At 39.2% G+C, this 17,638-nt stretch overlaps 1 protein-coding gene across 2 annotated transcripts in view; it reads right to left on the reverse strand.

Moving 5' to 3' along the window:
• Positions 1-16,810, reverse strand: part of cecr2 (CECR2 histone acetyl-lysine reader) — a 28,506-nt gene extending 11,696 nt beyond the window's left edge. For both annotated transcript variants that reach the window (XM_026202237.1, XM_026202236.1), the window contains exons 1-6: positions 16,523-16,810; positions 3,153-3,247; positions 746-929; positions 504-631; positions 338-406; positions 143-210 (exon numbers count right to left, since the gene is read on the reverse strand). In XM_026202237.1, coding sequence (XP_026058022.1) covers positions 143-210; positions 338-406; positions 504-631; positions 746-929; positions 3,153-3,247; positions 16,523-16,642 — 664 coding nt within the window. In that variant the 5' untranslated portion in view covers positions 16,643-16,810. The remainder of the gene's footprint in view (positions 1-142; positions 211-337; positions 407-503; positions 632-745; positions 930-3,152; positions 3,248-16,522) is intronic.
• Between the last annotated feature and the right edge of the window lie 828 nt (positions 16,811-17,638).

Genomic DNA, 17,638 nt, shown 5'->3' on the forward strand with positions numbered 1-17,638 from the left:
CAGACATGCATTACAGCCGTCCTGAGCACATTAAGCAACTTACGATGCAGAAAAATAATGAAGGAAATGGTGCTTCAATAACCCTATATTCTTTAGGTCTAAAACAAACTAAAAGCAGCAATACTTGAGTCCAGTGTCTCACCTATTACAGGCTTGGGCTCCACAACAATTTCATCCTCTTCCTTCACAGAGTCTTCCCACTCCTCCTCCCTAAAACCAGACAGATTAGACACTTATCTGTCTAAATAATGCAACTTCAAAGAAACCAAACTATGACTAGGAAGTCTTTGTGCAACATCATTTAAAACACTGCATTAAATGGATGTTAAGGTCTTACATGGCCAGTCCATCTTCAGACTGCTTTGGTGGCCTCCCTCTTCTTTTCTTTTCTCTGTCGTAACGGTCACTGTGAAAAGGTTTTTTGCAAAGGTCTCATTTATATACACTAACAAATATAAATGCATTTGTTTCTTGTAAGCTTTTGTGAAAGCACCTCTCCATACCTGTATTGGGGAGACATTGCTTCAACCGGCTCCTCTTTGTACAGCCGCGTACCATAAAAATACCAATAGAGGGCCCCATTCCCATCCTGTCCCAGAGGCTCAACACGTAAACTATCTGCATCCAGGCCCTGCAAAACCCAGCATTTTAGACAAAACGCATCGTGATCACTTCTGCTATGGTGAGTATTAAACAAACAAATGTAAAAGCTGTATCTGTTTTTGTGCCATTACAAGCTTGCTACCTTGAGCCGGTCAAAGACATCAGCAGCGTCAAGACGATAGTCACAGAGTCTGTGCAAGAGTTCCACCTGTGTGCGTGGTGGCAGCTCTTCAAACTGGTGCTCCTTCAGTGGATTGGCCTTCCCTTCTTCCAATTCCCAACGGTAATTGATAATGTCTTCCAGGTAACTGCTAAAGGACTGGATCCTAAAAAAATAAAATATTTTTGGTTACAATGCATCTTTAGGTCTTGAATTGACTAGTCATGTCAATTTCCAATCCATATGTCAAAAGAAAAAATGAAATGGAAGAGGCGACCACTGTGTCTCTTCTAGTAAATGTAAATTCTAGGGCTTTTCAAAATGCAGACAAAATGCCCTGACAATCTTTACATTTGATAACAATAGGCAAAAAGACATTTGCTGGGCAAATATGTCAACATATTTCTGGAAAGTAATCTTTGTCAGTGATCTCAGTGAATTATTCAGTCAAATGTCTTGAGGCAGTCACATGACCCTTTGGATACCCATTTAGGAATTTCCACTGCAATGTGTGCAGGTCTTTCTAAGCGAATAAATATTTTGAACAATTTTATTCACAACTTTGTTGTTTCTATCCAGCAAATTATATTCAATATTTCTAAATTTGCTTATGATCATAAAACAACACAAACTATCTTCTTTGCAGCAGCCTTTCACATTGATTTTAAGTTATGATAATTCATGAATAAATTATATGTTTTAAGTTCTATTACTGTCTTTTTGTGATGACATAGGCTAGTTAGTTCTGGGTGCGGTCAATTCGATGAACCCAAAATCCAGTTCCTGGTGCTAATGCGTAGGGCAAGGGTAAGCCTCAGGACAACAAGAGAGAATGTAGAGAGTAAAAAAGGAGAGAAAGAATAGGCTTATCTTGAGAAAGCAGAATGATCTTTCTCACAGCTGCAGGCCCCCTGCCATTCCATCTTTCTCTGCCTCTCTCTCTCATCCCTAACACTCCCTCCTCCATGCTGCTGGGGCGTTTAGCACATGTAGAATGAAAAGGGCACTTCTGTGAAAGGCCAGTGCCCCGCGGCCTTCCCCTGGATGCCAGTTGCTGTCGAATCTAATAAAACCCTTCGTCCTGTTAACGGCCTGCCTGAGTATGCGAAAGGGATAATTCTTTCCTACCCAGTCATCGACCGGACTTCTTTTTGCTGCTGATGAGACACCGCTATGGAAAGGAGCTCCCTTTAGGGGCCAGTCATTCATCACAGCACTGACTCGCACAATAACTCACACTCTTTACAGGGATGGGGCCCATGGCCCCTTGACCTACTATTGCTGCAGGTAACCTAGCTGCATGGCTTCAGCACTACTACAGGGCAACTGGTCGCATGCAGATGGAAATGGATTCCGAGTCAAACACAGGATGTGGGTTGGGCAATAACATGCGCAAGATCTTTCAAGAGCACAGAGCAGGGTTGCTAAATCACCAAAAACAGTACAATACTCTCAATAAAGGAATATTTCCCGTTCAATACAAGTTAAGCTCAATCAATACTAAATGCTAAAAGCATGGCACTTGCAATGGAAGCTAATGGGACAATTCTTTAAGGAGGATTTAAAAACCATACAATTGAAAATTGTATAAAAACACTTATGTTAAAATGCGTATATTATTTGTTCTTTAAAGATGTTTAAATCATTTTTTAAATCTTTTTAGGGCATTATGTTTTCATGTAAACAAAGCTGTAAAACTAGATATAACACAAAAAAGGCTGTGAAATGAATTAAGCAATTTCATCACACTAAAATCATGTTGATAGTCAAACTGTTTAAGTCTTGTGATTATACTATTAAAACTTTTTTTTTCATTGTTTTAAGTTTACAGATTGGCACTGTTCACTTATATTGTTAGCGACTCACTGTTGCCAAGCTGTTAATAAAGGATAAGTGGAAATAACTATTTATGGAAATCAACCAGTGCTGTCAAACCATTAAACGTGATTTATCCCATTCAAAATACGTTTTTGTCCATTTTGTTTATATATTAAATATTTTTATATATAATAGAAACCATGAACATAAATATACATGTGAATAAATTCAAAATATATATTGTATGTATATTTATATAAACAACAAATATACACAGTAGACACACATTATTTAAACAAAAACTTCTATTGTGGATCCAATAAATCGCAATTAATCGTTTAACAGTGCTAAAATCAATATTATGCCACAAGTACTGACTGAGCTTTATTTTCTATTTTTAACCCGCTTGTTGTTGATGTTACAATTTTTAATTAAACTCTCGCCCTACTTTTTTTATTAAACGGTTTTACTAAGTTTATTATGTACGTCATAATATGGAAGAACAGAACTGTCGCATTGTGTACATTGTGACTAAGGTAGGAACAGGAAATACTGATGGTGATGCGCTTACGTGATGTCTCTTCGCTGGTAACATCCTTTCAGCAGGGAGCAGAGGAGGTCTGAGAGGAAGTCTTGGTCTTGTTTCAGTAGTGCTTGCTCAAGTTCCTATCAAACAGAGAACAGCAGGCAGTGGAGGTTAGCTATTATAGCAGGGTTGAGTTTTAACTAGCAGTTCCTTTTACGAACTGATGAAATTATATAAGTTTTAACAGCCCAGCCTGACATTTTTATACCACTCTTTCACTGATGAGAAAACGCTGTAGCAAACTAAAGCCACATAGCGAGAGGCACTCACAGCAGTAATGTGGATTTATGAATTTCATATGGTCGTTTGACAGTTTCAGCTTAACAATATAACCTCCTGTTACAAAACTCTGACTAAAGTTAAAAGTAAAGGGATGCAATAACAGATCATGTTTGACTACTTTTTAAGGTTGTCATTATGCATTATGACTGAAACCAGAGAAAGACAAATTGCCGTAACAAGGAACTGCCTGTAGAGTGATTGCACCACAGCCAGTTCAGGAACCAACCTGACAAACTTCTTTTGTTTGCAAGAGACATGTTAAAAACCCTCTAAATGTGCACTGAAAGTTGGGTGAAAGTGGTGTCATCTTAATTAGTTTTTTAAGCTCTAAGATGACACCATTACAAAGCACTTTTACACACCATTTGGCTTTGATAAACCCAACTTCCTGTATAAATGTTTGTTACTCATCCTCATATTATACATGTTAGTGACATTTAACCCAAGGTCAACTTTGACTGATTAATCAGTACATAGAGTTGGGGTATGTCACTTTAAGTACATTTAAGTATGTATAGTAATAATTAAGCTACAGTGGGTTTTGTGTAAGAAAGCTGCAGTCCTCATCTGTCCAAGCACACATAACACAATGCAATATGCAAATATTTAAAAGGATTAAATGCGCCTTTTGCATTAATTCCGACTTTCATAGTAAGCACACAAAACAGAGTCCAATTGTACTACAATAACTTATATAGTTAATTTTTGTTTAGTGGTGTTAACATGACCACATTTTCCAAGCCTTTCCAAATTGTAGCATCCTTGGTTCTCAACCTTTCACTTCAAAAGTTTGAAGTTAGTTGGACTTAAGTTTAGGTATGGGGTTGGATTAAGTGATCTACAATATGGTCATGCAGAATAAAGCATTAACTTGTGTTTTATTAAAGGGGGGGGGGGTGAAATGCTCGTTTTCACTCAATATCCTGTTAATCTTGAGTACCTATAGAGTAGTACTGCATCCTTCATAACTCCAAAAAGTCTTTATTTTTATTATATTTATAAGAGAAAGATAGTCTGTACCGCCTTCCCGGAAAAACACGAGCGCCTAGAGGCGTGACGTGTGGGCGGAGCTAAAGAATCACGAGCGCCAGTAGGGTTTTGCGTTGAGAGCGTTTGGAAGCTGTGACACAGATCCAGAGGCTGAAATTTAACAAGAGCAGCATCAGCAAAGGTGTCTCTATGTGGTATGTACTGAAACTCTGTATATTTGCTTAGCAGTTTTGGAAAATGACTAATTTCCACTTTGTCGTCTTTTTTTATTTCTTTTTTTTTTTTTAAGCTGTACATGTGGAAAGTGCAGTTTGATGACAACATCGCATGTTGTTTACTTGATGTGCTTACGCGCCGATAGCCAAGTTAACAACACAGAGATATTTGAAGCAGTTTTATTCACCGCCTGCGGTTCCAACACACGATCGTGACCCTTTTTCGTTGGGACTGCATTATCCTTAAGAAATAAACGATGTTCAAATCTGTCGTCAAACTGGGCCTTGTTTGTAAAACAAGCATCTTCGAAATGCAGAGAACAAACAAAAACACTTGCACAACTCTGTTGATGCTCTGTAAAAATAAACTCCATTCCACTGGTCCCTTAATGCTGTTTCTCTTTTGGTAATAGGTGCAGGGTTGTCTTGGCCTGGCAACCAAAAACACACTTCTTTTGTGACTTTTCGCGACGCTCTCGCTCCCATCAGGCTGTGCTCAGCCTCTCAGTGCTCTGCTATACGGGAGCGCGCGCTCTTCCGGCAGAAGTGCCTTAGGACCCATATAAGGAAATTCCGCTCCATCTAACGTCACACAGAGCCATACTCGAAAAAAACTTTCCGAAACTTGTGACAAACCGGAAGAGGTTTTTTTGGAACACAAATACTCCTTCAAACGAACAACTTAATTTTTGAAACTTTGTCCATGTTTAGCACTGGAATCCAACTCTTTAACAGTGTAAAAAACTCAGTATACATGAAATAGCATTTCACCCCCCCCCCCCCCCCCCCCCTTTAAGATTAATAAAAAGCCAATATTCTAGTAATATGCAAGCTAATAAGAAACTAGTGAGAATTGATACCTAAATTAATGTGTTAACAAAAAGACAATTCTTTGCTGAATTTAAACATACTCTGTGATGTGATGTTAAGTGCCAACGGTGGCACAGTTTTGTTCATAATTTCTTATTCCTGAAGCAAACTGATGCATTACATCATAACATCTGGTATAACCAAGTCATGAAATATCTGGGCACCGGTTTAAGCTCAGTCCCTTCGAGGGGCAATTCATGAGCTATTACCATCATGACCTTTGGCAAGACACTTTAGCCTGGGTTGTTCTGAAGGGATTTTCCCAATAATTAGTGCACTGCAATTAGCTCTAGATGAAAGCTTCAGCTTAATGACAATTCAAAGCAAATTAGACATCTGAACAGGCTATGAAAACATTATGTAAAAAAACAAGTCACTGTCAATATAAATTAACAATGTATTACTAAAAGAATACGAAAGAATGACTGGAAACCACCTGACTTTGAACACCAAACAAGTTGGACGTATGGTAAAATCCTTAAGAGTAACTGCACTGAAAATGCACCCAAAAATAGGTTCTTGATAAAACAAATAAGATGGAACCTTGTTTTAACCTTGAACTCGGTCTTCTTCCATTGTGTTGCAGCTATTGAGGGTATATGAAGTGGCAGTAAGTGGGACTGCAAACTCCAGCCAACTGAAAGGAGCAGAAGAGAAGTTAAGCGAAAGCATGAGCCCACAGCCACGGCTAGGCTGACCCAGCATGCACTTCTTTCTCATGCCCAATGTCACCAAGAAAGAGGGAGAGATAGAGAAATGTAAATGGTCAGTGCTGCATCACTGGTCCATCTCAACGAGCTTAGTGACTGCTGTTGCTTTCCTTTCACGAAAACTCACAGAGCCGCTCAGTCCCTCAGGCAACAGGGAGCACTTTTCAGCTCCCGTATAAAACATCCTCTCCCCCTTACCCTTCGGAGCAGAGTGACACTACAAAATTAACTCAAGGGTGAGAGAGGCAGCCCATCCATTCATTGTAAGATTCACTCAAGCTGCAGATTGCTATTTTTCTCTAGAGAAATGGCGGAGAGAACGGGGTCATGGAGGGTCAGCTCACACACCTCCTGGCTGTGGAGAGGCACGGAAACCAGGAGCTCAGTGTCAGCAGGAGGAAAAACAGAGGGAGAGCTTGAAAAACAGGATGAGACAAGTTTGTGGTTAAGGTGGAAAAATGCACTGTCCTTAGATTGTTCTCTAGGAAAAGATGTCATGGTATTGCTTAACATGCTGAATCTATTAGGCTATTTTGGGTTTATTGTTGAAGCAATTTAAAAGCTTTTAATTATCTCCTCCAGACACTCAAAGAGTCTAAAGTGTCCATGAAACTCCTTATTTGTATCCGACTCACTCACACTCTGAATGTTTGGGGTTGTCATGAACATCCAGGATCATCTTCGAGTGATGGGCCATTCTGAACCTCAGATCCTCTGTTACGCCTACAAAACTTCCTGGTCCCTAGACAGTAAGCGGGCCAGAGTGGCCCCATCTATCAGTGCAGCCTCGACTTTGATCACACTTCAAACCTGAGGCCGACTGCGGGGGATTAACACAACCCCACTTCGCTTTTGAAGTGCCATTCAGTGGCTCAGATGGCAGAGAAGGGGAATTAATGTTGTGCGTGTCCTTTCCTCCACAAAGTCTCTTTTAACAGCTCCCTGAAGATCTCCGACCTCGATCTTCTTTCTTAACCAACTAGCAAAACAGGTATGGCAAGTGCACAGCACAGTTGGATAAGAAACCAAAATGATAGCATTTGATGAGTCATAAGGAGTATAATTTTCAGTTAAGTCCAAGGTTAAAGGAACATGCAAATATTTTTTTAAAATAGGCTCATTTTCCAACTCCTTAAACAGTTTGAGTTTCACCATTTTCAAATCCATTCAGCCGATCTCTGGGTCTGGCGGTAGCAATTTTAGCTCAGCTTAGCATAGATCATTGAATCTGATTAGACCGTGCTAGCATCTCGCTCAATTACCAAAGAGTTTCAATATTCTTCCTTTTTAAAACTTGACCATTCTGCATTTGCATCGTGTACTAACATTGACAGAAAATTTGAAAAGTTGAGATTTTCTAGGCCGATATGGCTAGGAAATAAACTCTTATTCCAGTGTGATAATCAAGGAACTTTGCCGCTATACCATGGGTGCAGCAAGAGCAATGATATTACGCAAAAATCAGCCTATTTTCAACTATAGTAGCGTTTTCCATTAAAGAGAGTTCACCAAACAAATGACAATTCTGTTATCATTTACACGCTGTGTGATATTTCAGAGAGGTAGACTTGCTTTTCATAGTTCAAGCAAATCTTTAACATGGCTGACATGGTAGGTCATAAAGTTCAAGAATGTTTGTAGTGACACTACTGAAGTTAATTAAATCATTAGGTTGTATATTTTATCAGTCTCATAGTTAACTGAATTTCACTGATGAAGGTTTGTGTATCTGCCATGACAGCTTTGACAAAACTGAGCCGCTCCCAGTATCAGTCCTTGGTGCACTCCATAAGCACTCTACAGATGGTATACAGACAATTAACAGCTTTTGTTCGGTAAGAGAGCAACAGGAAGACAGTGAATGTCCCTCTATCTGTATAACAACCACCCCACTCCCTGAATTGTATCTCTTGATAGCACACTTTCAACCTACATAACAGTACAGCAACATAATGAAGTAAAACTTTCACAACCTAACTTAAAACTTTTTTCTTATAAAGTTTTTGCAGTGCAACAGATTCTGATGAGCAATGCTGGACTGGCCGTTGATAATAATGTACAGTGGATTGATACAATCCAAATAAGTTATTGTCACTCTCTTCCAAAGAATTTAACCATGCATAAAATTGCTGCCCAAATAACAGTCACCAGTGAGAAAGTGCATTACCACTTATTCCTCCAGACATTCCAGATTTAGTCCTCTGATAATCCTAGCAATTTATCCTTTCTACTGTAAGTGGAATATAATTTTTTAAAACATTTTTGGGTTAAATTTTTATATTTTGGTCATACCACCCATCAGTCAAATTTTAGAAAGGGTCAAGAGCAGGGCAGCTTATTGGCAGAGCTGGGCCACCCCTCTCAATGTCAGGGCCAGTTACAACAGGTGGCCAGACACATCCAGGGTTTGGGATCATTGCACAGGCAACTGAATGGGGATCATTAAATGTAGGAAACCTCTCCTCATAATAGCCTCCCCATATTCTCAAGTCTCTAGCGTGGCCTCCACTTGGTGGTCTTGTTGCCAACGTTTTGAAAAGGATATTAGCCTATATCACCAGGTGCAATAATGTGCTTATGTATGGACCATTAACACAGATGTAGTTTGTCAGGGAAAGTAAAACAAAACTGAGCATTGGGGCTTAACGCGTGCACAATGACACTTATGAACACAGAACAAAAATAAGTCTTATAAAAAATGAACAAATACTGCTTTTTATTCAAGTATTCTTGCTAAAAAAATTTTTTTACAGATTAAACCATGCCTTGTCAGTAAAAGTTAACTCCCCCCACCCCAAAAAAAAAACTGTGTTGGTAGTGTGTGCACCCATCCACCCTATGATAAAAATGAGATGAGAATTATCTCCTAATCAATTAAGGTGTTTTGTTGTTTGATGTAATGTACATAGTAGTCATCATTTACTCCCGACATCCGAGTCCGTGAAGGAGCAGTGGTTTACATTTGTTTTTGAAGGGAATGCGCACACAATCTACTTAAATGAGTTTATGTTTGCACAAATTATTTGTAATCCAGCTTCAGCAAAGAAGTGAATAATGTTATTTTTATGAATCTTTCCTAATGGCGATTTCCTTACAAATCACCTTTCCTAATAATGTCCTAGTTAGCAAGTTCCTCAGCTCGTCACCCTATGGAAGAGAGGGGCAGGGTGAGCAGAGCTCATTAGCATATAAAGGGACATAACAACAAAACAGTTTGTTGTGAAAAGAGCTTTTTTCGACAAGGTAAAAAGGGTGTTGTTTTACACTACCTTTGAGAATTTTGTACCCAAGTATTTTATAGACTTTTCATTATGACCCTAAAGACCCGATGAAATCCCTTTTAAATACTGTTCATTCAAATATTTCTTTTTAATAACAGATTATAGAAGAGACTTTCAACCATATATATAAATATATATCCTCATAAGCCTAAACATAATTTAAGTTGCTTGTGAGTCTGAATTTGAAAGTGTCAACCCAAATGTAATCAAAGTAGATATGAATTCAGCTACCTTTACTACCAACTAGTTGTAAGCCAAGCATGTAGTAGCATGGTAATATAAAAAAAAAAACGACAGTTTATTAATTATAGCATAGAAAGACCAAGAAGAAATTCTAATTTCAGAGTTCAGGTTGAGTTGGTCTGAAAAAATTTACATTTATGCATTTAGAAGACACTTTTATCCAAAGCAACTTACAATGTATTTAATGCTGTACATTTTATTTTCTTTACCAGTATGTGAAAAAAAAGAGGTCAGAACAAACTGACATTGACTATTTTTAACATCAATGAACAGAGTGTGACTTGATGTGAACACAACCAGGAAACATTACCATAAGCATAACAGACAAGACAACCATGGCTTCTCTCCAAACAACTGTTCCCAAGAGCAGATGAGTGGGTCTAGCTGGGCCATTGTTACAAACTCGCCTCTCAAAAGCACAGACAACCCCCAGCACACCCCTCCAAAACACACACACGCTCTCTCTCTGCCACCTTTGCTATAGGCTGAGGGTGCCTCACGTCTCATGCAAGCAGCCTCCCCCACCATCCAACTCCATCCAGCAGGGTGACATTCCCTCTGGAGCCCACATCGGTGCCACCCCCACCTACTCAACTGTCTGCGGGGGAGAGAGCTGCAATCCCTGATGACACACTAAACATCAAATTTCCCATCACGCTCTTACGAGCTCCCAGCAGGTTCTTGCATCATGCTGCCACGAGCAAAAAACAGCACGTCGCTCTAAGGAACACCTGACAGTCACACTCTAAGCGGGTTAACACACAACCCAACAAACTAGGACCACAATGGGGGCTTGATTTCATCCCAGACGAAACACAAACAAGCAACGGCGTGTGGAGCGGCAGCCTCAAACTGGAGACAGACACTGGGAGCCATGGGGCGCTTCAACAATGGAGCTGCCTGAAACAAACACCCCAGCGTACAAACCCCTCCACCCTGCTCCACCCGTACCCCATGTGGAACCATCGGATACATTTACTTCTGCCCTCACCTGTCAATCAGAGGTGCAGAGGTGGGGGAGGGGAGTTGGGGATCACAATGTGGATGGATACGGTGATTAAGGCAGAAGTGTTGTGCACATATGATGGATTCACTGTTGCATGGGGTCATTATTAAACACATGAAGAATGCAAAGTCAATGCAAAACTTCACACCATCATGCTAGGTGGTTGTTATGCAGTTGCCAAAGTGTTAGGAGTAGTTTTTGGAATCAGAGAAATCGGAGACACTGATAAATCTGTCTAGTATTCCATACTTCAAGTTTGGAGTCATGAGATTTTTAAATGTTTTAAATTAAATTTCTTATGATCACCAAAGCTTAATTTGTTTGATCAAATAAATACAATAAATATTGTAAAATATTACAATGTTAATTTTAATTAACTTGTATTGTATTAATGTAACTTATCCCCCGTGATAGCCAGTCTGAATTTATAGCATCATAACTCCAGTTTTTAGTGTCACATGATCCTTTAGAAATTATTCTAATATACTGATGTGCTGCTCAAGAAACATTTCTTATTGCCAATGATGAAAACAGTAATGCTGCTTAATTTGTATTAATAAACACCATTTATTTGTAAAGGAAATCTGAACATTATAAAGGTCAGACACTTTTGATCAAATTTAAATGTATCCTAACACAATAGAAGTATTGCTTTTTTTTTTTCCTTGAGTTCAAAACTTTTGAACAACTGATCACATAATGGCAAAAATCTTAAGTCTGAAGACTTAGAGAGATCATTCACATTGCAAACAGTGTGAGACAAGAAAGTGTCATGGCAAACTAATAGTGATACTGTTAAAAATGCATGAATTTCTTCTCATCTGGCTGACTGAAGTAAACCGTTTAAAATATCCTGAATGAAGGTGGGTGAGAGCGGTCCTTTTCAAGCAACAGCATCTGGGGTCTGAAATAAGGCCCGATGACCCATTAGTTATTGATGGTGCAAATCCCACAGCCAGAGCTCACATCCTCCTCCTCTAAACCACGGGAGCTCTACTGAGGATGAGTCCCTCACACATCAAAGCTACTAATTCAACACAGGCTTCACACATGCACGCGCAGACATACTTCTCAATCAGCACCCAGTGTTGGAGCAAAACGAGAAAGCACTACAGATCCTCCTGACACAAATCCATTTTCCTCATCTTAATCCATCTGCTTTTCAAAACAAGAGCCACTGTCGGCTCCCGCTCCGCCATGCCCCATTGAGATTAAATCTCCCTTTACAATCAAGCAGCACGAGGCCCTAAAGAAAAGGTGCCCCAGACGAACACCAGCACCCAGTTATGACCATCTCGGCTCTCCGGGGGGAGAGGCAAAGAAAGCCACCATCTGTGATTTAGTCATGCTCATGCCAGGGCCAATGATGGAGCAGCAGTGTGAGAGTAGGAACATGAATGAGGCTCTATTCAACATTGGCAGAACACACAAACCCAAGTTGGGTGGAGGAAAGAGCATAAGGGGGCACTTGTATCCGGAGCTGAAGGTGAGATGAGAAAGATGGAAGGGAGGGAATTCCATGATAATCCACTGGGAAGACATTCTGCCATGTAAAAGATCATGGATGGGACAAACAGCTGTCAGCGAACATGTGGATGTGCTATGTTAGAGCTTGAAAATGGCTCAATGAGCTCTTGCACAAGGGCCTATGTGATCTCTGACAGAGACAAGCATTAATTAGTCTGAATTATGAACTAACTCAGTCACAGATTCTCATTAGAAAAGACAAAGAAACAACTATCAAACATGTGCAAAAAGAGTCAAGCCACAAGAGGTTATCTTTGCAAATGTGGAAAATGGGTATCTGGAGACCCCTTTAAAATATGTATTATTTAATATAGTAATATAGTTGCGACTATTTCATTTACAGATGTGTGGTGAAAGATTTTGTTTCATTTGATTAAAATGAAGTGCCCCATTATGCCTTTTCGTGTATTACCTTTCATGCAGTGTGTCATGTTTTTGACCTTGCTTGCAAGGAGACTCATAAAATAATATTTGCAACCTTAAAAATGGCATAATCAGGGCACTTTAATACTTTTATTTCATCAAAGAATAGACCAGTGTCACAAAAGATTTTCTATTTCAAATAAACGCTACTCTTTATATAAAAAAAACTGCATCATGGTTTCTACAAAAATATGAAGCAGCTTAAGCAGTTTTCAACATTGATGGTGATGATAAAGTTCTTTGAGCAGCAAATCAGCATGTTAGAATGATTTCTGAAGGATCACGTGAGACTGAAGACTAGAGTAATGATGCTGAAATTTTAGCTTTGCATCAAAGGAATTTTAAATCTTTTTTTTTTTTTTTACTGTATTTCTGATCAAATAAAAGTAGCCAAAATGCATTAGAGAATTTTCTAAAACAAAAAAAAAAAAACATAACAAATCCGAAACTTTTGAACTGTACTGCAAAATTTTGTTAAGTCAACAAACTGGCATATGGTTTAGGAGAAGGCTGCAAATCTACTAAAAGCATCGAATTAACGCAACCACTGTCAATTCTTACACAATTAAAGAGTGCTTGTGATGGTTGGTTCCCTAAAATGAGAACTTTGAGTAATTAGCTCAATGAGCTTGTCTTTCTCTAGCTCCCCATACTTTTGACTTTGCCAACCAAACATAATCAATTCAGAAACTAAATTAAGTCCCAGTCCCATCTTTTTCGAAGGCAAACACTTGGAACAAATGCTCACAGATCAATTATCCACCCACTCTCTAGACACCATTAAATTGATAATGAAGACATATGAAAACAGACAAGCAACAAAACAGCAACTCTGATCCTCTGTGTGGAGTCGGCTGGCTCTGTCCTCCGGCTGTGTTTGTGCATGAGGGGTGAGGGGGGACATCCTGAAGGACACGGCCTCTCTCAGCTCTTGGAGGTGGTGAGATTTCAGGGCTCGTTTCACAGCCACACTGCCAGGAAATCAAGCGTGCTTCACACAGACAAAGAGTACGGAGAGAGCCCAAGCGAATAAGGCCTCTTCCTGCCGAGCCCTTCTCTCGTCTAGGGGAGAGATATGGAGCACGACTGTGAAGTGTAACCAAGGAACAATGTGCAAGGAGCCGTTTTGTCAGCTTGCCAAGACGATTCTCCATTGTCAGCCCCCAGAACGGATCCTGAGAAGAAAAGGAGCTGGCCAACACCTTAAACTTCACACTGGATCATTGCCTTTGTAATATCCACTGTGTTAGACACACAAAGCTTGTGACACTCCTCAGCAAATTCAATCATTCAGTGGTTTTCAGCCTTATGGCAAAATGTTGCCAAATTGTTTGATAAAACAAGATGCTTTCCCTGTTTATAATTATTATAAAATGTTCAGAAGTCAGAGTTTGATTGAAATGACGAACAAATTATTCAACGGGTAAGATTGTTAAGGGCTACATGACAAATCAGGTGAATGAGAAAAATCAACGTGTAAACTAAATCTGCTCATTTAAGACAAACAGCCAGTCATACAGCCACCTTATAAGGTAGGCTTTCTCCATCGCAAAAGACATTGTATCCTCTTACAACTGGATTTGCTTTCTATTTACTGAACTATCCACCTGCTTTTTTTAGACATCGGATAAGATCAACAAGGGCTGAAAACAAACAGGTGAGGTTCATGAAAATGTCAGCTAAGCCGATGGATCACCAAATCAGCGAGTTGCTGGGAAATCTGCTTTGATTAGATTCCCATCAACTTGTGTTGACTGGCTCAAGGCAAATGAGATGACAAAGTTTGACAGACATCCAAAGATGCAAAAGTGGATGCAAGAAAATTAAAGGATTTTGTCAAGGATGTCAAAACATGTTCAACCTTTCGTGGTAATGCATAGACAACAGAATCCTTACCGTGTTCAATAGCCACTCTAACACTAATAAGCATTGGGACAATTGAGATCACAATAGAAGACTGGCGCAATGTGAGGGATGACTTGAAAAACATCTCAATCACAAGATTAAAGCAACCGATTAGATTATTCACAGTCCCATTCACGCACGGCTGCGAAGTAACCAGGATACTGAAGTGGGACTGAGAGCCTTTGTGCTGAATGACCTTGGACACCTACACTGAATGCAATTAGGATGCAAGGATGAATCGCAAAACAGTCAATGACTTGCGCCTGACACAGACTCCCACCCTCTGAATGTAAATCCTTTGACACTGCATTGACAGACAGTGCCTGTAATCTGGGATCAAGCCTTAAATAAGATTACCAAACGGTGCACATAGTAAACATGCAAAAAGATGTATGATGCAAAAAATAAAAATCAAACATGACCCAAAAAGAGGTCATCCCATAATCACCCAACATGCTAATTAGAAACCGGTAATTGGCTTGATATCTTTTTTAAACAAATATTAACTCTTTAACAATTAGTTTGTTGATAATCTACTGATCAGTGGCATCATTTCTCTATGAAATATAGCATCTACAGGCAATGCAGCTTGTTTAAAACTATTGTTTGAATAATGACTTTAATTTATTCTCAAGCAATTCTGCATAAAATAAATCTACAATTAACAACAGCAGCAGCAGCTGCAAAACAATTCAATAAGTTTTATTTAACAGTAACAATTGTTATTATGAACTTATTATGAACGGTCATTTCTTCATATCAGACATTTATAATAATCTATCATAAAATAATCCCCATAAACAGGGCAGTATTGGTTCCCAACCGATCACGCCAGTTAACTTTTTTTCTGGAAGTAGCACGCGGCGATCAGCACCTCAAATCCCTCCTGCAATAACAAAGCCAGTGACCAGCATGTTTCACACATGTGGGGGGTCGAGATGGACCGAGTCTACTGACGCCAGGGACAAATTCACTGTTGTTTCCAAATGTAAATTAAGGGGGAGATGTTAAAAATTAGGTGCCAATGTAAATACGACTATATATTTAAATGTTTCTGGCTTACGTTTACATCGGTAGGTCAACTTGAGACTAATTTCACAGCATCAAAAGTGACTAAATCAATAATAACACAAACAAAACAGTCAGACTGTGTGGAACAGTGACCGATTCGAAGGCAGCCTGTGATCCAACAATACATTTGTAACCCAATAATCATGAACTTGGCTTGAGTTTATAACAAAGGACCACGCTTAAGAAAAGCACAACAAAACAGGCTCAGGTGATCCAGTTAATCAAGTCACTCGAAAGTTTGAGTCGATCTTATTCGACGCCACTTGCGGCGTGAATCTCAAAATGAAAGAATGAAAACAGGTCTTACGAGAATCGACATACGACATTAAACTCCTTAATATAAAGCTAAAGTAGAAACAGACCGATTGTATTAATAATTTGTTGAACTTAAAAAATACGAAACAAAGCCTAACCTTCAATATATAAGTTAATTCAACGCAGGCAGTTTATAAACAAAGACAAAAGCAAACACGACTAACCACTTACAAAACAAGTTTTATTTTTCATAAAATCGTATTTTGAGGTAAAAACGAATCACAAACACAGGAGCCAGCACGTCCAGTGTTTTGGGCAGGCGGATGGTTGGACGGTTTAGTTCTGTTATTATATAAACCAACGCTAAATAACCAACTGACTTCGCCAACATCACTATCAGAGAATTGCGTTGGCGTGCCATTATTAACGTTAACTCGCTAACAGTGTAAATGTTGTTGAAGTAACAAAGTCATGTGGCTGGGAAATACGGGCAAGTTGAGTTTGTTTTGTTTAGTTTCGTTTTAATCAACCTGGCGGAAAGGAAAGGGAGGCGTAAGTGCGTACAGGCATAATTTACCTCGATTTCAAAGTCTGGTAAATTGAACGCCGTCCTGAAGAGAGAGCAGAAGTGCGCTATGGCGGGGACTTCCCACCAAGACTGGATCTCCTCCACAGAAGTTATACATCCCTGGGACATTTTTCTGTTGTCCAACGAGTGTCTCACATTAAAAAGTGTGACTTAGACGATTCCGCCCGGCGTGTTCCTCACATATGACTTGTTTAACTGAACAGTAAAACTTGTTGTCCTTGCGGAGCAGTAGCCATTGCGACGCGTAGAGTCGTACAATCTGTTTCAATCCGCATTTCACAGGAGGAGAGCAGATGGGCTGGGCGCTACCATCTGCGACGGGGGGAGGGGTTTACGCGCATCAAAACAAATAAAATATCACAACAAATCAGACTAAACCTTTGTGATATCTGTTTTTTGCAATATATGCCATGTTTAGTAACTAGCTGACCTGATCGAGTCAAAGTAACAGACACAGTACCTCAGTTAATCAGTTTTGCGGTCAGGTGTCTTACCTTCTCTTTAAGTGGTATGTTCATTTAAAGGGAATGCACACACATTTGAATTTCGCTGAAAGGGAAGTTGCTCTGTTGTTATAATTGGAGAATCCTCGCGAGTGATCTAGAGGTGAACGACAGAGAGGATGATAATACATTAGACTGACATTTTGCGTTTAATTAGTGTAATTTGTTAATTAATTTAGTAATTTTTTATATCATAAATTATTTGTTTGATTTAACGTTTAATTGTAGTAGCATTAAAATAAGACAAAGCAATGAAGTCGTTGTTTAGTAGTTTTATTGTTGCTGTTGTTTGTTACCCACAAAAGCTGATTGGCACTGTAATTTATTGCGCTAAAGTTGTTTTGAAATAGTGCTGTTGGCATAGTGATTATAAACATAAATTGGCATAAAAACATCAGAATGACACAAGTTTTTAAGACTGATACATTTTGACTAATTGTAATGATGTTAATAACAAATTGGTGTTCAAAATATAAGGACCCAGCGCCCCCTGTTGACACGTAACGCACACTGTCGGTGTGCCTATTCTATCTATCTATCTATCTATCTATCTATCTATCTATCTATCTATCTATCTATCTATCTATCTATCTATCTATCT

Source organism: Carassius auratus, chromosome 25, assembly GCF_003368295.1.
Source record: "Carassius auratus strain Wakin chromosome 25, ASM336829v1, whole genome shotgun sequence".
In the NCBI taxonomy this organism is placed as follows: domain Eukaryota; kingdom Metazoa; phylum Chordata; class Actinopteri; order Cypriniformes; family Cyprinidae; genus Carassius; species Carassius auratus.